Below are 20321 nucleotides of genomic sequence, written 5' to 3'. Positions count from 1 at the left end.
TTTACACTTATTTTACTGGCAGAAAGTACAGGCACATAACAAATTTTAAAAACTATGATTACAGGTTGAGTGAAGCTCTCAGCAAGGGTCCTTAAAGAAAACTTTTAAATTATTTCTTGGCATACTACAGAAATAATTTTTCGTAAATTCCCAATATTAAAATAAAGACAGGCAAAAGTAACTCAGGGCTTAAGATCCCCACATCCTAGCACAGCGCCATGCTGTAGTAGGTAAAGCCACTGCCTTCAGTGATGGCATCCTGCCAGTTCCTGTTCCAGCCACTCCACTTTCAATCCATCTCTCAGCTAAAGTGCCTCAGGGAACAGTGGAAGATGACCCACCTCCTTGAGGGAGACCCATGTGGAAGACCTGAAGGAAGCTCCTAGCTGCAGACCAGCCTGACCTTCCCAGCCATTTGGAGAATGCACCAGCAGACGCACACCACTCTTTGTGTTCCCCCTCTCTATCTCTTGCCTTCCCAGGAAGCAAATAAATCTTAAAAAAAAAAAAAAAAAGGATGCCTGTATCCCATGTAAGCCTGCATCCCACATAAGCCTGCTTGGGTTCTACTCCCAAGCTCCAGCTCCTGATTCGAGCTTCCTGCTGGTGTAAACCCTACAAGACAGCAGTGATGGCTCAAGTGGTCAGGTCCCTACCACCTATCCAGACATCTGGATTCAATTTCCAGCTACTGGCTTTGCCCAGGGCCATTGCAGGCCAAGAGGGATGAACCAGCATATGGGAGATTTCCCTTTCTCTCTGCTTCTTAAATAACAATCAGCAGAACAAAATAAACACATTGAAAAATCCTGGAGTGTAGCAGATTAAACCCTACACAGAATTAATCACAGTTGTTAGACTTCTAGACTCCTCAGAGTTAGTTAATAACTGGTCGAATTTCAAATATCCCCTGCAAACATTACTTTTATAAATCCATATTTTATTATTTCTCTAAAGAAACAATTATGACAATGCAGTCTAACTAGTTTTGTTCATTTTTCACTTTGTAATTTCTTACAACATTTTATGTTTAATAACAAATATACATAATCATGAGGAGAAAAAAAGAATATAAAAATAAAACTGCGGGTGCCAGTGTAGTGGGGCAGTAAGTTAAGACACCACCTGAGGTGTCAGTATCCCATTTGGATAGCTCTTTGCACCCTGGCTGCTGCACCTTCCAATTCATTTCCCTGCTAATAACCTGGGAAAACCAGCAGATAGTCACCCCAAGTGTAAGGACCCCCACCACACACGTGGGAGTTAGAGAAGCTACCGGCACCTAACTTTGGCCTGTCTCAGCTGCGACTGCTGCAATCATTTGGGGTGCAGGGGGATTGGGGAGAGAAGAATCACATTCTACTTCTCCACATAAACGTGAGCTGTCTTTCCAATAAAAACAAATCTTTAAAAAAAAAATGATTTCTGAGACCCTCTTCTCTACCTTTCAAATAGAATAAACAAACCTAATAAAAATTCACTCTCCAAGTGGCAGCAATGGCCAGAGCTGAGCCGATCCAAAGGCAGGAGTCAAGAGCCTCTTCTGGGTCTCCCATGTGGGTGCAGGGGCCCAAGGTGTTAGACCATCCTCCACTGCTTTCCCAGGCCACAAGCAGGAAGCTGGATGGAAAGTGGAGTAGCCAGTACTCAAACCAGTGTCCATATGCAATCTCAGGTTTGCAAGGGCAGGATTAGCCAACTGAGGCATCATGCCGACCCCAGTAAGCTATTACCTTAAACATTCTATCAATAGCAACACACATTATGTAAAAATGAGTGTATAATATCCAATGGAAAGTATGTAACTATTTATTCTAATGATGGAGTTAGCTTCCTTTTTAAGCTATTAAATGATGTTGCTAAGAATATTCTTGAACCACACTCACATTAAGTCCACAGCTTAATCAATTTGTGAAAACATTCATTCAACCAGTACCTAGATGAAGATATAAAACATTACCCAAAAGTTTTGCTTGTGCTCTATTCCAGTAACTAGCCACTCCAAGATGGTATCAATGCTTTCCTGATTTGTAAACTATAATAAATTTTGCATTTGATAGTTTCTAGTAATATTTAATTTTCTGTGATTCACCTAAGTTGTCAAGTTTAACTGTAATTCACCCATTTTCACTACTAAATAGCATTCTGTAATGTTACGCCATCAAAGTACATTTAACCATTCTAATGGCTAAAGGATGTTCCAGAAGTTTCTTGATTTTTTCCCACTATAAATAATGAGTCTACAAGCATTCTTGTAAAAGCCTTACTGTGAAAGCATGCATATATTTTGAGGTATGGCTTTACTTAGACACTTGATATGAATGCTATGTCTGCTTTAGCAATGCTACCAAATTACTTTCAGAGAAGGTTTATCAATTTTCAATCTTTCTATTGCTCCACATCCTTATGAACATTTGATACCATTAAGTATCTACTTGGATTCCATTCTTGATTTAACTTGTATTTCCTCCACAACCAATAAAACTGAACATCATTCCATGTTAACTGACCATCTGGATAGTCTTTCATGGAATGCCTTCTCAGGTCTTCTACTCATTTTTCTACTGGACTGTCTTAAAAATGTAGAGAAAATAAGGTTCTAAACTAATTGAAACATAAATTTACTCGAGTGTCTAGTTCTTCATATTATGCATTTATATAATACGCATTTTCCAAGAACTTTCTGAAGATCCCTTCTATGTATGGATTTCACAAAGCTTCTGCACCAAAAGTATTTATCTTTTAACTCCATTTTCCACAAAGTTTTTGAAATATCCTGACAAAAATATTTTGTTAAAAAGAAAAAGTATAAACACTTGGTATCTTGTATTGTCAAATCAGTTTTTTTTCTCATTTTTTTAACATTAAATTGTTTGGAGATAACAAAAGGCAATACTGCTCATTTAATACTTCTCTCCATACAATATCTGATATACAGTAAAATTTAGAATTTTTTTGTATGGTATGTTTTCGTCCATGTTCGCTTTGTTTTCCATTAAATATCCTGAAAAGCTTTTCAACAGAAGGAAAAATATTTCACTTTGTTGCTATTGTGTCTTCTGCACATCCAAGGATTGATTTATCAACTTGAGGAAGTTTTACTACCTAACAACAAAAACAAACCTGTCTGCCCAAAACTTCCATTGTAGGCAGGAAAGATTTACTTGCAAATAGTGTTGCTTTATACAAATACGCAATGAGACCAGCTAGCCAATTAATTCTCTGAACTAGCTCAGGGACAGACCACTAGTTCTAGAAAGTAAACATTTACTTTCTGAATATTCTTGTTGCACTAGAAAGACAAGGAATTTCTGATCCAGCTCTCTGCTTACAGCCTAGCAAAGCAGTAAAGGATGGCTCAAGTCTGTGGGCCCCTGTGTCCATCTGGGAAACTTTAAAGAAGCTCCTGGCTTCTGGCTTCTCAAAGGCTCAGCTCCAGCCGCTGTGGCCACTGGGAGGATCACTTTGTCTTTCCTCCTTACTTCTCTCTATAACTCTCCCATTCAAGTAAAAATAAATTTTAAAAACAAAAACAATCAACCTAAGAAAACCTCTGAATACATGAAGTTTTTCTGCCAAAGCCAGGGTACTTCCTCTAACTGCAATGATACTACAGTAGTAAACATGACTCAAAATATATACCATCCATCTTTTCCATTTATTGTAGCTTTCCCAAGAAAGGGATCATAAAATCACTCCCTGGCACCAGAATAAGCCTTTGCCATCACTGAAAAGGACCAAAGAAAACTCACTCCTATTTGGGTCTCTTGATTTGATACATGTGACAAGTAAAAGAAAATAAGTGTTCTGTTGTATTAAAAATTAAAAAAAAAAAAAAAACTGAAAAAGACCAAAAGCAAATCAACTGAACAGTATGAATTTACTAAACTAAAAACCAATAATTTTTTAAACTACACTAACATATCTGATTTGAAAATTTTATACATGAGTTTTGTGCTCCCTATCAAATATGACAGACTTTACCGGGATTGAAACACTATAGTAAGAGAGGAAAAACTACACACTCAAAGAACAGAACATTTTCCTGTCTTCAGTGGCCAAAAACATAAGCTTTAGCTGCATTATCAAAATATATATATACAGGGCCCAGCGGCGTGGCCTAGTGGCTAAAGTGCTTGCCTTGAACACACCGGGATCCCATATGGGCACTGGTTCTAATCCCGGCAGCTCCACTTCCCATCCAGCTCCCTGCTTGTGGCCTGGGAAAGCAGTCGAGGACAGCCCAATGCTTTGGGGCCCTGCACCCATGTGGGAGACCCGGAAGAGGTTCCTGGTTCCCAGCTTTGGATTGGCGTAGCACCAGCCATTGTGCTCACTTGGGGAGTCAGTCATTGGACGGAACACCTTCCTCTCTGTCTCTCCTCTCTGTATATCTGACTTTGTAATAAGAATAAATAAATCTTTTTAAAAAATTATATATATAACTGATTCTAAAAGTACATTGAGAAATAAAAAATTGCCAAGAATTAGGAATATAAATTGAAATTTTCCTTACTTAGGTTCCTTAAATTGTAATCACATGGAGTCCTAAAATGAACATTAAGCTAGTGGCAAGACCTTTCCTATATCCAGTCTTAATGTTTACTGTACAATTACTCATTATTTACCATTTAGTAAAGAACAAAGCCAATTGAAGATATTTTCCTTTCCTCATTTGGCTGCATCTGTAGTTTACAAATACAAATTTTCAGTATCTTTAAGACTAAAATGAGTTAATTAGAATGTATACAATTAAAAAGAACATTTTAATCATAAAAAATTAAAAGCTCGCAGCAGGTATCTGAACAGCAGTTAAGCCACCAGCTGGGTTCCTACATCCTGACCTGCAGCGCCTAGATTCTCCCTACATTCCAGCAATGTACGGCTCAGGTACAGGGGAAAACTAGACCAAACTCCTCATTCCTGGCGACGGTCTGCCAAGCACTGACCACTGCAGGCATTTAAAGAATGACCCAGTGGATGGGAGAACTTGTACCTCCCCTTTCAAAAAAAAAAATTAAAATTAGATGGCACAAAAATGCTTGTGTTTGGTAAAGCAGTTACTATTACCTTTCAACTCAGAAATATAAAATGCCTACACAGTTTTATATAGGCTTCAAAGTGCAGGAAAAACAACAAGTACCTTTTAACACTGAGATACACCTAAAATCATTTAACTTTTATTCATTTAGTATATCCCCCAAATTCTGATTGATTTACCATAGTTACTCAACTAATCATTGCTATCAATCTGAAATGGAACCAAAAAGAACATGTATTACACAAAAAAATGAGCTTTAAGAAAAAAAAGATCAAAAAAATCAAGTTTACCTGATTCAAAAGTTGGCATTTTCAAGTCACCTTGGTTGAGTTCTGTGCCATATTTTAATTTGTGATATTTTGCCCTGAAAATTTAATAATAAACTGGTAAAGGAATAATTTTTAAATTTCTATGTTTAAGTGACTACCATATATTACTACAATACCATAATGTGTTTAAATTTTATTTGCAAAGAATACTGAAAAACAGTCTTCTACAAAAGAAATAAAATTACATGAGTAACAAGTGAAGAATACATTTTTTCCTATAAAATTCCAAGGGTCAGCACGGTGGCTCAACAGGCACTGACATCCCATAGGAGCCCTGGTTCTATGCTGGTGCTCCACTTCTGATCTTAGTGCCTGCTTGCAAACTGGGAAAGAAGTGGAAGATGGATCAGGTCCTTGGAACCCTGCGCCCACATGAAGGACACAGAGAGGTTCCTGGCTTGACTGGCTCAGCTCTGGCCACTGCAGCCATTCAGGGAGTGAGCCAGCAGATGCAAGATCGATCAACTGATCTCTCTTTCTTCCTCTTCTCTATAAATGTGCCTTTCAAACAGTAACTAAATAATGCTTTAAAAAGAAATAAAATTGCAGAATTTAGAGTCTGACAAAAATTATGTTTCAATTTAGCTATCTTAATATTTCTCTAATCCCATATAATCAAATATATTTTATGGAGATATAAATGAGGATATCATTTTCCACTATGTTATCCAAATAAGAAAATGAAACACACATACCTTTCTTGTTTTAATGCATATTCTAACATCTTTATTCTTCGTACTAAATCCTTCTTCAAATTCTCTTGACCTTTTCTTTCTCCTTGTAAAAATGCTATCCGGGCCTAAAAATTTTAAAAAGATGCATTTATTCTCATTTCACCATAACAATACATAAGAAATGGAAGAAAAGGAAAACAATAAATGCAATCTTCCGTATTTTTATTTATGACATTCATACTTAAAATGCACAGAGGCGGATTACCCAATTTTCTCTGATAACACAGTCACTTAAAATGAAGGTAACTATAAATTATCTATTTACTTAATATCCCTGGGGTACATATTAATATTTAACCTTTATATAACCTTCAAAAAATTTTACACATAAAAGTACAACTTTATGTAACACAAGTCAAGTGATAAATAACACTATATTCAGACTGGATTGTTTCAAAAAACTAAATCATGATATTTCAAAAAGCAAAAATTACATCAAAGTACTTTTCCTGAAGTATGTGAAATTTTACAAATATTTATTCTATCATCCCATTTCAAATTCATTAACTTCTTGAAAAAAACACGTAATTTCACCAATAACTCATGACTTCATCATGATCTGGTCTCATTTTGAGAATTTTATTCTTCCCAGTTGCCATGCTTGCCTCTGCCTTCACAAAGCATTTCTTAGACTTTTTTCTGACCTTTCCCACTCCTTACCAGGCCCACAATCTACAATTATACACACATCCACAACGGAAACCTCTCTCACCACAGTAAAATGCTCTTGTTCAGATGACCCAGAGGCATATTTGCTCAGTAGATGAAGTATTTAGTAAGCAACATTATCACTGAACATTTCTATTCTATTTTTCAAATCTCGGATAACATGGATATTTAACATATTATCTTAGAATGTGTTAATTTTCATAATAGACAGTACCCTGTTGAGACATATAATAGAAATACACAGCAAATGTAAGCAAATTAATTTTTTAAAAAACGCTATCTAACAAATGCTCACTCTCATCAAAAACTACTGTTATCCTAAAAATATTAGGATGGAATAATCTACTCCTCCATAAAAATCAAGAAGCTATCAGGGAGGTGGGGTTTTGGGGGTGGGGTGAAATCCCAGTCTCTACAAAATTGTACCATAAAATTCAAAAATTCCAGATAAAAATTTAACAAAACAAACACTTAATGAAAGGTTAAATGGAAAGCCCCAATGTTGAAAAGTGAAAAAAAAAAAATCAAGAAGCTAGAAAAAGCTATATAGTACTTACAACACTAAGTTTCTAAATAAATACAGGGTAAAGCTGCTGTATGTGATTCTGGCAACTGATAAGGCCTAACCCATAAGGATTAGTGTCCTAACTGCTCCGCTTTGGGTCCAGGCCTCTGCTGATGCCATAGAAATAGTGCAAAAGACCCAGAGTTTGGGTCACTGCCATCCACGTGAAAGACCTAAATGAAACTTCTACAACAGGATGGCCCAGGCCCAGGTACTGTAGCCACTTGGGGAGTGAGTAAGCAAATGGAAAATCCCTTTCCCTGTCTTAATTCTGCCTTTCAAATAAAGAAATATATATTATACCCACACATACACATACATCCCATGGCTTAGCCAAAAATATTAAGGAAAAGGTGGGCAGGTAACAGAAAAAACACTAGCAGTAAAACTGATCTGTGACCTAGTGTATCATTAAGTATAATATTATGAAAGGGTGACTGTTATATTTGGTGGTTATAATAGGAACCAAACAAAACAACAAGTTCACCATCTGGCAAAGGATCACTGATAATAAATTTCCAGGGTGTTCACTTAAATGTATAGAAATGCAGACTTCAAAATAAGCCGTTGTGTACACTGTAAAATGACTGTCTACAAGGTGTCAAAACCGAATGAGTATAGGCCAGTGTCATCAACAAATGGTACTGGGAAAATTTGGTATCCATGTTAAAATAAACTTAGATCATTAGCTGACATCATAAACAAAAATCACTTTTGTGTATCAGTGCACACTATTAAAACAGTAGAACAGACTTGGAGAAGACATTTGCACATTAAACTCTGGAAATTCAAGACACAAATAGGACAGGCGACTCATTTAAAAAATGTGTAGAAGACTTCAAATGTGTAGAAGGCTTCTCATATGGAAACCAGTTCAAATCACAGCAACTGTTGCACTTCTGATTCTTATTCAGCATTGTGCTAATGTAGCTGGGGAAAGGAACAGACAGCCCAACTCCTTGAGATGCCTGTGCATCCACATGCTCAGTTCTCAAATGCTCCCAAGAGGCAACGGCCAGGAGCCACAAGCAAGCCGTTCTCCCAGGTGCATGGCAGGAAACCAACCAGGGAAACCATTGTTGCTGCTTGCCAGGATCTGTAGCAGCAGGAAGCTAGCACCACAAGCACATGGGCACGCACTACAATGTGAGATGTCTAAGTTCTAACCACAAAGTCAAATGTCACCCCTGGTACCTTATTTACTGTTCATTCAGTAATCAGTCTATAATTATCACAAGAGAATCATTTGAGAATTTGATATTTCACAGCAGATGATTTTTATAACTGGATGACCACTAGAGGTCACCAGTGCAAAACTTCCAACATGATTCAGCATGATCAAGCTAAGCCTGAAGTTGACTCAGAATTAAGAAATTCTCTTCTGTTTCTTATCTTGCCTCTAACATTCATGACAAAAGTATTTAAATTAGTAACAACAACGATTTATGATGGCCTAATTTCACATAAAAAAAAAAAAAAAAAAGCAGGGCTGAAGGCAGGCCTGGCTGGAAGCAGGGGGTTACTGGGGAATCGCACCAAATAGGCTGAACATCCTGGTGTACGTGAGGGCCGAGTGTGTGGTAGGCAAGGTTAATCTGGACCACAACATCCGTTGGTTTGTGTAAGAGATGGGGCTAGATTCAGAACTGACCCAGTAATTGCAGCTACCAGGGTGCACACAGGCTGATGTTGGAGTCAGACCCCATACTCACAAGCACACAGAAGGGTGAGGTCTGAGATCACCTCAAAGGAGGTCTCTTTGGGGATTTCTCCCAACTGAACGGCTGGACTCAGAATTCCAGGATATGTGGACTGAGTGCAGAGTGCATGCATCGGAAATTGGCCTCCTCAGTGGCTTAGACAGAGCAGTGGATGACATGCCCAGATGCACAAGGAGGATATGGCAGCCCACTAGGGCCTGCAGAGGACATCTGATACCATAGCAGAGGATGGAGGGTAGAACAAATTGGTCAACTATTCCAGGCAAGCGTTAGCAGCAAATATCTGGGTGAATGGAGGCTCTAAGGTGGACTGTTTCACCCAATGGATCTTGGAAGGATTTCCTCATCAATGGATTGGCAAGATCAACAGCATTTGATAAGTATTAAAACCACTTAATCAGACTTCAGGACATGCTCCAGCCTGGGGACTCAGAGATGACACTGGATGGCCATTACCCATCCCCAGGTGCTGAGACAACTGGGAGGCTGGGTGTGGCTTCTTCCCTTACCTCCCCCTTCCTCTAATACAGGAAGAAGAAAAAGAAAATTAGGTAACAGTGGTCTCACCCACTTTCTCCTATACCTCGATCCTTCCCACACCAATCAACTAGATAAACATCAGGAGAAAAAAGAAATATTAAGTTAAATCAACTGCTATTTTGTCATTAGATTACACAAATGTCACCAGAATTTAAGTTCCATAAAAGTATTAATGTTGTGGTCTTGTTTACAGATATATTGCTATTGGCAAGAACAATTCCTGGCATACATAAAAGCTCAATAAATTATTGTTGCTGAATTCATGTAAATTAAATCCTTACTGCAGAATTCTAGAATTTCTCAACTGTAAAATACAAATGACTACACTGGCATAATCTCTTACACAATCTCAAAGTTAGAATTACTTCAACTATGATAAATAACACTATTTTAAAATAACCCATAAATCTTTACATGTGTAGCATTCCATTTTGGTCAAACAAATGTTTGTGATTCCTGGCACACTAATATTCTGTAAGGTTATTCACTATAACAGTGATGGAAATTTGGGGAAAATTTAGATATTTAAGAAACTGAACATGAATAAGGTAAAAGAATCTTTTTTCAAGATTTATGGATTTGGAAATCAGAGAGGGATAGAGCCAGATCGATAGATCTGGTCAGCTTCTGGTCATGACCCAGATGGTGGCGAAAGCCAGCACTGGGATGCGCTCAAGGCAGAAGCCAGGAATTCCGACCATGGCAGGGCCCAAGCGCGAGGTCCATCTTCTGCTTCTTCAGTCCATTAGCAGGAAACTGGATCCACAGTGAGCAAGCAGCCAGGACAGAAACCAGCACCCATGTAGGATTTGCCAGAGTTGCAGGCAGCAGCTTCAACTTTATGCCTTAACACAGGCTAGGACTGAAAGAATTCTCAATTTGGGAGTCTTAAGATAATTTTACTAAGATTCATTACTAAAGTGCTAAACTCAATCATTACATATTTTGCCTAAATTTTTTAATTTCCAAGAAGAGACCTGGAAACAATTTCCATGATATTAAAAAATCCAGGTAAGAATTAAAACTTGGCTGTTAGTAAATCACTCACTACTCTTTCTGAGAGGGTAAATTGTAAATATCTTGAAATCTTTCACCATACTTACTACTACTTCATTAAAGCCACTCATACGTATAACATTTTTTTTAAAGATTTATTTTTATTATTTTTATTGGAAAGGCAGATATACAGAGAGGAAGATATTCCGTCTCATGATTCACTCCCCAAGTGAGCGCAACGGGCCGAAGCTATGCCGATCTGAAGCCAGGAGCCTCTTCCAGGTCTCCCACGCGGGTGCAGGGTCCCAAAGCTTTGGGCCGTCCTCGACTGCCTTCCCGGGCCACAGGCAGGGAGCTGAATAGGAAGTGGAGCCCATATGGGATTCCGGGCATGCAAGGCGAGGACCTTAAGCACCACGCCATCGCGCCGGGCCCAGGTATAACATTTTTAATCAGAGTGAACTGTTTCCACAATTTGACATTATGGACTGAGACTAGCTTAACATGTTGCCCTACTAATTTTCAATTATTTGATCAGATGAGAACTAAGTATACAAAAAAGTCCAAGAATATATTTACTTTTATCAATCTGCCTTACAGCATCTTAACAGCTTCAAAAGCTTTATATAACTCAAGCCCAAATGCCTGGAAGAGCTGAAGCTGAGCCAGGTGAAAGGCAGGAGCCAGGAAGCACTTCTGGATCCTCGGCATGGTTTGCAGGCACTCAAGCACTACTTGCCCGCTGCCTCCTAGGATGTGCAACAGCACAAAAGTTAGTAAGAAACTGTGTCAGTCATCAATCCCAGATCCCAAACACCACTTTAATCCACTGGACTGCAACGCATGCCTTTATCACTTTTTATATGAATAGTTCCATCCACACCTAAGTGGAAAACATACTACAAATGAAAGCCTTTCCTTCAGATTCTCACATAAACAAGCATGATGATGCATGTTTGGACTAAACTGTGTTTATAGCTTTACCATAAGACACAAACAAATATCTTGGCTCACATAACCATGCTTTCTTACTTAAATCCTGTTTTTTTTAAGACCTGTCTCAAAAAAATAATCTGCTCTGTTAAGACTAACTTTTCCCTTAAGTTCTCTCCTCAATTAGCCACATTTATTCTCTTTGTAATGTTCAATTCCAATCATTCCTTGGGGAATCTAAGGAAACAAATTATAATCTTTCTAGCATAAAAATGAAGGTATAAGTTTTCTCTTCTTTAGTTTTGGATTTGAAACATACATAAAACTCTACAAGACAGATATATGGTAAATGTGTGCTTCTAAAACACAAATAGCATGGGGAATCCAAAGGGGAATAAGGCATCGGGACTGTGGATTGCTCAGGAGACAGAATATGGGGATGTGTGGGGTGAGGCACCACAAGGGAGTACATTACAAGTGAGGAAGGACTTCTCAGGGACTTACTAACAGGCCGATGCACCTGGACGTAAGTAACGGGGCTTAGACCAAAGGGTATGGAGGAGGGAAACCAGAGGACCTTCCCAGGTCAGACAGATGGGAGACCTGAAGCGGGCTAGTTAACATACACCACTGCCCAATGGTATACACACAAGTTAGGGCTGGGGAGCCTGCCTGGCAGGACTAAACCTCAGCACTTGCCAGTGAAGTTGGGACAGGGAGGTAGGTCATGTTACATTGGACCATGACAGACACTAACCAGCATGCAAGAGAACTGGGTCTAGGGGCAGATACTGTGGGCTCATCCCTTTAGGACTGCAATACCCACTCATTTACTCAAGAGCTGGGGGCTGCTGACAAGCTGAACAAGGTATGACCTAGCTATGACTAGGTATGACCATGGAACCTCCCACCCCAATATCCAGTGCTAGAGTTGGAACAGGCTAGTCCAGACTGCAGCACCTGCTGGCACACCCACAAACTGGGTGTGATATGGGCCAAGCCGCAACATCCACCAACACACACAAAGGTCAAGACTATGTCATGTAAGGGTCTAGCACCTGCTAGCAAGCATAAGATCTGGGTCTGGGAGTGGGCCTGGTGGGGGAACTTGGGGAACTCCCTTGGTGGGCTGTAGTTCCTACTGGTGAATATGTGGGTCAGGGTTGGGTGTGGGCCAGGAGGGGCAAGGCTACTTCACTTGTCAGTAGGTGTGTGGGCTGGCGTGAATCGGGGTGGGAAGAGGCCCTGGCAAAATAAAAGCCAGTATTCTTACAAAGCTTGACAAAAACCTTCACCTAGTCCCTCCTACAACTCAGTTGATAGAATATCTTTCTTCCTCTATTTCTCTCTCAGTAACTCTGACATTCAAATAAGTACATAAAATTGGGGGGGGGGGGAATTAGTGAAACACTTTTTTCAAGAGCGAGGACTCAATAAAATTGTTATACACACCTATATTCTCCATTAATGGGTAAGCCAGTACCTGACCCAAAACCCACGAATAATACCCACTGGACTTATGAAAGTAGATGGTATCAGTAGATAAACACCTACACCTACACTGCATCCACTAAACAGTAATTTGAAGCATTTCAAACTTATAAACTAATCAAATTAAGATGTTTAAATCATTTAAAATTCACTATACAATTTTTTAATAGTTATACACATCAAGACTTACACCCTAAGAAAGAGAATATCTTTGAAAAAAAGGGATGAACAAAACCTCACGCAGTCTATGGCATCAGATACTTTATTCAGAGGAATCTTCCTGTTACTATAATTTAAAATGTTATTGTAAGGCAGGCTCAGTAGGGCAGCAAGTTAGGCCACGGCTTGGAAAGCTAGCATCTCCCACCAGAGCAGCTGCGTCAAGTTCCAGTTCCTCTGCCCCCAACTAGCATCTTGCTAATGTCCTGGGAGACATTAGACAACGGTTCAAATACTGAGTTCCTTCCCCGCACATGGGGACCTTAAGAGGATCCTGGCCTCAACACGGCTAAGTATCAGCTATTGCACACATGTGGGGAGCGTGCAATACTCTACCCTTCAAAGAAATAATAAACATCTTAAAAATGAATCTAAAACAGTGTTATTCTACAAAAAGCTTCTCCTTTCCTCCTTCAATATCGATACATATTCATAAAATGTCTAGTACATCCTTTGTAATTTTCATACACATTAAGTAGTGGGTACCTTTAGGTGACCGAATATCAACTCCTTTTTTTCTCTTTTGATTTTATTTATTTATTTGAAGAGTTAGAAAGAGACATCTTCCATCCATTGGTTCACATCCCAGGTGGCCACAACAGACAGAGCAGGCCAAAGTACAATCCCCATATGGGATTCAGGGGCTGCAGGTGGTAGATTTAACCATTACGCCACAAGCCCAAACCCCAGCTTCAAATCTTTAACTCAGTTTAATTCACAATTCTTGAAAGAGATTCTCAAACTTGAATACAGGCCCTTTGTAGAGCAGAAGTGTTTCTACAATCTCCAATATCTTCTGCACCTGCGTGGGAGATCCGGAAAGAAGTTCTGGCTCCTGGCTTCAGATTGCCGCAGCACGGGCCACTTGGGGAGTGAATCATCAGACAGAAAATTTTCTTCTCTGTCTCTCCTCCTCTCTGTATATCTGCCTTTCCAATAAAATAAATAAATATTAAAAAAAAAAAAAAAAGATGCTGGTTAAACCACATGCATCCCGTGGAGTATTTGGGTTCTATGACAGGCACTGGCTGCCTCCTGAATCCTGACTTCACTGTCTGTGAAAGCAGATACTGGGACACAGCCATGATGGTTCAAGGTGTTGGTTCCCTGAGACCTTTAATCCCAGGTCATACCATTAGCATGACCCAGCTACTACCGTTTTAGGAGTGAACCAGCAGATCAGAGAGCTCGCTTTCTTAAAAAAAAAAAAAATTAGTCTTCACTTAATTCAAAGCAAGTATTCATTAAGACTATCTCTCCTCTTTCCCTATTAGTCCCTATCAAGCAAAACATAAACACAAATTCTGTCCCTAAAGTCAATTCACACTAATAGAGTACAGAAATACAAGTATTAAAATTTTATAATTATACAGTATCTTCAGATCTCAGTTGGAATCCATTTGTACTATCAGGTGGGAACCACATAATAAAGACTTTCCATTAGCTGAGAACCGTTAAGAAGTGATCTAACACTGGAATTATCTTTCAGGAAGGTTAAAAACCAACCATTCACATTTAAAATGATACAACTCCAGAAACTGACTTGTTATGGTTGGGCTAGCATCCATGTATTAACACTATTCCCAAGAGCAACAGGTCAACTCTAAAAGCAAACATTTCTTTTTTCAAAGATTTGTTTTTTATTGCAAAGTCAGATATAGAGAGGAGGAGAGTTAGAGAGGAAGATCTTCTGATGATTCACTCCCCAAGTGACCACAACAGCTGGAAATGAGCCAATCAGAAGCCAGGAGTCAGGAGCTTCTTCCAGGTCTCCCATGTGGGTGCAGGGTTCCAAAGCTTTGGGCTGTCCTTGAGTGCTTTCCCAGGCCACAAGCAGGGAGCTGGATGGGAAGCGGGGCTGCCAGGATTAGAACTGGCGACGATATGGGATCCCGGGCGTGATCAAGGCGAGGACTTTAACCACTACACTATTACGCAGAGCCCTAAAAGCAATCTTAAAAAAGGTTCTTTCCAGCTCTAGAAGTCTAACATTCTATTCTCGTTGTAGAAATCATCTTAAGAAGCTAATTAAGGAATGAAACATTAACATAAGAAAGTAAGTCTGAGTATAAAACTCGGTATTTTTTAATCCTTACATGTCACTAACTAGTTTTAAAACCCCTCATCTCATTTTCAGTCTCCTCAAATACAAGATTAAATCATGTCACTTTGAATTGTTTCAGCTATAAATTTCAATCCCCATGATAAAGATTTCAGGAGTATATCATATTTCTCTTATGAGAATGGTTAACTCAGTTTCACACACATCAAAACAGCTCAGGTTTTTTACAAATGTCTTATCAAGACCAATCCACATTATCTGTAAAAACATACAGAACTTGATAGAACTACATTTTGCAGATATTTAACATGAAAATACAAATTCTTTAAAGAGGATAATTGCTATGTTAAGCAAAAAAAAAAAAAAAGAAAAGAATGAAACCATATTAGAACTGACATAAGGCGACACGCAGCCTGTGCGGTGGTATATGCTGTATACGCTCCTTCAGGAATGCCGGCTTATTGAGCAGTTGTCAGTGCTCAGCTGTCAGCCTTCAGGAATTGCCTCTGCTAACTCCAGCTGCCTGCCTGAATGGCCCTAAGCCAACAACTCACCAAAACAGGATTAGGTAGTAGGCTCCCGTCCCAACTGAGGATGACTCACAGGGCTAGCCCAGCTAGAGTTCCCAAGCAGGTCACCTGAGCATTGGGGACGTTATTACACTGCAGCCCAAATTCTCTCTAAGAGCACTCCCCAAAACACTTCCTGCATGCCACCACTGCAAGAGCGAAGTACCCGCAGAGGACCTAACTTGACAATTGGTGACAAGAATAGCTTGAGGAGCAAAAAGTTACCTTTAACTATTTATTTATTTATTAACTTATTTTATTTGAAAGTTACAGAAAGACGAAGGCAGTGGCTTTAACTACACCACAATGCCAACCTCTATCCAGCATCCAGGTAACAAAACCTGCTTCACTCAGAGAACAAAAAAAGGTCCTACCACAAAAAGGCTGTCAAACTTTACTTTTCTGATAAACTGGCTAATTTTCCTGGCAAGGGAATATGGAACCTGATGACCAATTCTTTCTACAGAAGGTCACATAGTAGTATCTCATTTGGCACTCTATTATCTCATAAGTCCTCGTTTGGGGTTTTTTTTTTTTTTTTCATTTTATGAATGTTAAAAAAATGGGCCACAACAAAAACAGGCTAACCCTGGACTGATTTTGGCCCAAAAGCCCCATTTGCTAACCTTTATACTAGAAGGCACAATTTAAGAATGGCATTTGAAAAATAAAGACCTTAATTTTCAGCTCAGAGTCCTAAAATATTTGACTCTAAGAATATACAACAAAATGGGGCCTGGCGCGATAGTGTGATGGTTAAGGTCCCCGCCTTGCACACACAGGGATCCCATATGGGCGCTGGTTCTAATCCCAGCACCTCCACTTCCCATCCAGCTCCTTGCTGGTGGCCTGGGAAAGCAGTCGAGGACGGCTCAAAGCCTTGGGACCCTGCACCCACGTGGGAGACCTGGAAAGAAGTTCTGGTTCCTGGCTTCGGATTGGCGCAGCACCAGCCATTGCAGTCACTTGGGGAGTGAATCATCAGACAGAAAATTTTCTTCTCTGTCACTCCTCCTCTCTGTACATCTGCCTTTCCAATAAAATAAATAAATCTTTAAAAAAAAGAAATGAAAAAGAAAATACAGCAAAATGAGCCCAGTGCAATAGCCTTGTACCTAAATCCTTGCCTTGCATCTGCCAGGATCCCATATGCACATTAGTTCATATCCCAGTTGTCCCACTTCCCATCCAGCTCCCTGCCTGTGGCCTGAGAAAGCAGCAGAGGATGGTTCAAAGCCTTGGGACCCTGCACCCACGTGAGAGACCCAGAAGTTCCTGGCTCTTGGCTTCGGATGAGCTCAGCTCTGGCCGTTGTGGCCTCATGAACCTGAGGATGGAGGAACTTATTCTCTGCCTGTCCTTCTCTCTGTATGTCTGCCTTTCTAATAAAAAACAAACATTTCAAAAAGTGAAATAAAAGAAAAATTAACAACCTGTGAAAATGAGTTAATAGGGTATAAAAATGGAATTGGAAATCTAGAGGGTTCTTTGGTGGCTCAAAGGACATTCATCCCCAGCAGCAAGCATCACAATAGGCTAAGGACTAGGAGGACTAGAATCACAAACTGACCACAAGAATCACACAGCACCAGGAAAGGTCAACTTCCAATCTGGACAGGACTACCGTGCCAAGATTAAGGATAGCACAGGAAAAGGGAGTCATGGGACCCGAAATAAATGCAATGTGTACATGAGCTGGTTACCCTGAAAATATCTTCAATCACTAGTGTAGCGTGTGTGTATGCATGTAATTCTCCCAAGCATCTTTTTTTTAAAGATTTATTTTATTTTTAATTTAGCCACTAGACTATCGGGCTGGGCTCACATTTTTTTTAAAGAATGATAATCTTATTTATTTGAAAGACTTAAAGGGAAAGGAGACAGACAGATGTTTTTGTCTGCTGGTTCACTCCCCATGTGGCCCCAACAGCCATGGCTTGGTCAGGCTGCAGCCGAGCAGTCGGCAGTTTCTTCCAAATTTTCTTTTTCTTCTTCCTGTATCAGGGAAAGGGTGAGCTAAGGGAAGAAGCCACAACCAGCCTCCCAGTTGTCTCAGCACCCGGGGATGGGGAACGGCCATCTGAAGTCATCCAGAGGCCCCAATCTGGAGCTCGACCTGAGGGTTCTGACCAACATTTTTTTTTTTTAAGATTTATTTTTTATTGCAAAGCCAAATATATAGAGAGAGGAGCAGAGACAGAGAGGAGTATCTTCCGTTCAATGATTCACTCCCCAAAGTGACCGCAATGGCCAGAGCCACGCCAATCTGAAGCCAAGAGCTTCATCCAGGTCTCCCAAACAGGTGCAGGGTCCCAAGGCTTTGAGCCGTCCTCGACTGCTTTCCCAGGCCACACACAAGCAGGGAGCTGGATGGGAAGTGGAGCCCATATGGGATTAGAACCAGCGCTCATATGGGATCCTGTTGCGTTGATGAGCTATTAGACTATACTTGGGGGGAAAAAAAAGTTCACCAAAAAGTTTAAAAGGTAAAGTTGGGAAGTTATAAAGGCAACACCACAGAGCTTGGAAAAGCTTGACACACTCCTAGAAAGCTAGAAAACCACAATAACATGTAGCACTGGGCAGATACCAAGACACAAGACGACCTTCCCTTCTGTCCAGCCTTGCAACCTTGCACAGCAGGAAGCTACAGCAGAGAAAAAAGGGCCTGGCTGAATTCTGAACACACATGGAGCCCCTCGGCAAAAACATCAAGACCTGCATTCCATTCATCAGGGTCAATCTAGGTTCATTCACTAGCTTCTTCACCACTCACTTGGTTAACCATTAAACTGTGCAGAGATTTCAGCAGTCACACACAAGAAAAAATACAGACTGTACAGAATTAGTTTAGAAAATAAACAATCCCGGGGAAAAATCTCATTTCAGAGTTTTCACATTTCTTAATTTAATATACACATTTATTAACAACATTACTAGAAATAAGTATGGCCTATAAACAGGTGGGAAAAGAACTTTATATAACTTGTCTCTAAGAAAGACCAGATACTGAGCGTATAAGACAAAGTCTTTAAGTCAATTATTTTATTTTTTAATCAATTATTTTAAATAGGTTGAGATGACTAAAGGCAAGAACGAGAACGATACTTTATTAAGTAGAGAAAATAAAGAGGCAAGAAATTCTAGAGTTGGGCAGTATTGTATCTGAAGTGAGAAACTCAATACAGAAGTTTACTTGAAAACACTAATACATCATTACATACAAAGTATCCTTCCATGACAATTGCTCAGCAGAAACATGGTGGAGGCAGAATGACATGTTCCAAGTGTCAAAACAAACACTGATTATATTCAATTGTATATCTTTCAAAAATGAAGGAAAACCTAAGGTATAGAAAGGCAAAAACTGAAAACACTTGCTGCTAACAGTCTTGCCCTAAAAGAAACGACTAAAAGAAGCCTTTTAGGCTACAGTTAAGAAATATGAATAGCATCCAGTGCCATACCTAAGCCTGTCCCCACAGCATCAGCATTCCATACTGGTGCTGGTTCGAATCCCAGTGGCTCCACTGCTGATGCAGCTCCCTGGAAAGACAGCAGGGGAGGGTCCAAGTCCTTTGGCTCTTGTACTATGTGAGAAGAGCCAGCTCCTGGAGTCAGATTGACCCAATTCCAGACTTGTGGCCATTTGGGGAGTGAACCAGTGATGGAAGACCTCTCTATATTATCTCTCCTCTCTAACTCTTTAAATTAAAATAAATAAAGCTAAATATATATATATGAATAGTAACTCAAAACCAAATGAAAACTGGAATAAATTCATAGGTAACTACAGAAGACAGTGCAAACATATTGTGAACTTGCATTCCTCCTAATTTAAAGTGTCATATTGATAATTAATAGTCTGTGAGGATGGGCATTAGCAGGTGAAGCCTCCACTTGAGTTGCCTGCATTCGGTAGCTAGAATGTCTGATTGAAATTCTGCTTACTCAACTTCTGGTTCAGCTTCCTACAAAGGCACACCCTGGGAGGCAGCAAAAGATGATCTGAGTCCCTGCCAGGCTCCTGACTCCTACCCAACTCAATTCTGGCTCTAAAGACATGGATCTCTTTCCCTCTTCAACAAATCAGCCTTCCAAATAAATGAAAAAGTTTTAAATTTATGTTAATTATACCCCGAGGGCAACCACTAAGAAAACAAACACAACAGAAAAAAAAAAAAGGGACGCAGTGGGCACATATTTGGCCCAGCATTTAAGATGCTCATATCCCACAAAGGGTTACTATTCCATGCTCCAGCTTCAGTTCTAGCTTCCTACTAATGGAAACTGGGAAAGGCTCTCAAGTAATGAAAGTTCCCACCACCCACAAGGCAGACCTGGGCTGAGTTCTCAGCTTCTACACTGGCCTAACCAGAGCAGGCATTTGGGAAATGAGTCAGCAATGAGAACCCTTAATTTGTCTGCCTTTCAAATAAATAAATAAGGATA

At 39.8% G+C, this 20321-nt stretch overlaps 1 protein-coding gene across 3 annotated transcripts in view; it reads right to left on the bottom strand.

The window, feature by feature from the left end:
• The window catches only part of STRN3 (striatin 3), an 83275-nt gene that overhangs the window by 50968 nt on the left and 11986 nt on the right, over positions 1 to 20321 (bottom strand). For 2 of the 3 annotated variants that reach the window (XM_040970244.1, XM_040970243.1), the window contains exons 2-3: positions 6066 to 6169; positions 5332 to 5405 (exon numbers count right to left, since the gene is read on the bottom strand). In XM_040970244.1, coding sequence (XP_040826178.1) covers positions 5332 to 5405; positions 6066 to 6169 — 178 coding nt within the window. Of the gene's footprint in view, positions 1 to 5331; positions 5406 to 6065; positions 6170 to 9462; positions 9535 to 20321 lie in introns of those variants that run through there. The other variant, XM_040970245.1, reaches the window with a different exon arrangement.

The sequence above is a fragment of the Ochotona curzoniae genome, unplaced genomic scaffold, assembly GCF_017591425.1.
Source record: "Ochotona curzoniae isolate NIBS_2020 unplaced genomic scaffold, NIBS_Ocur_1.0 scaffold_4701, whole genome shotgun sequence".
Lineage (NCBI taxonomy): Eukaryota > Metazoa > Chordata > Mammalia > Lagomorpha > Ochotonidae > Ochotona > Ochotona curzoniae.
This window is presented reverse-complemented; position numbering and strand designations above follow the sequence as displayed.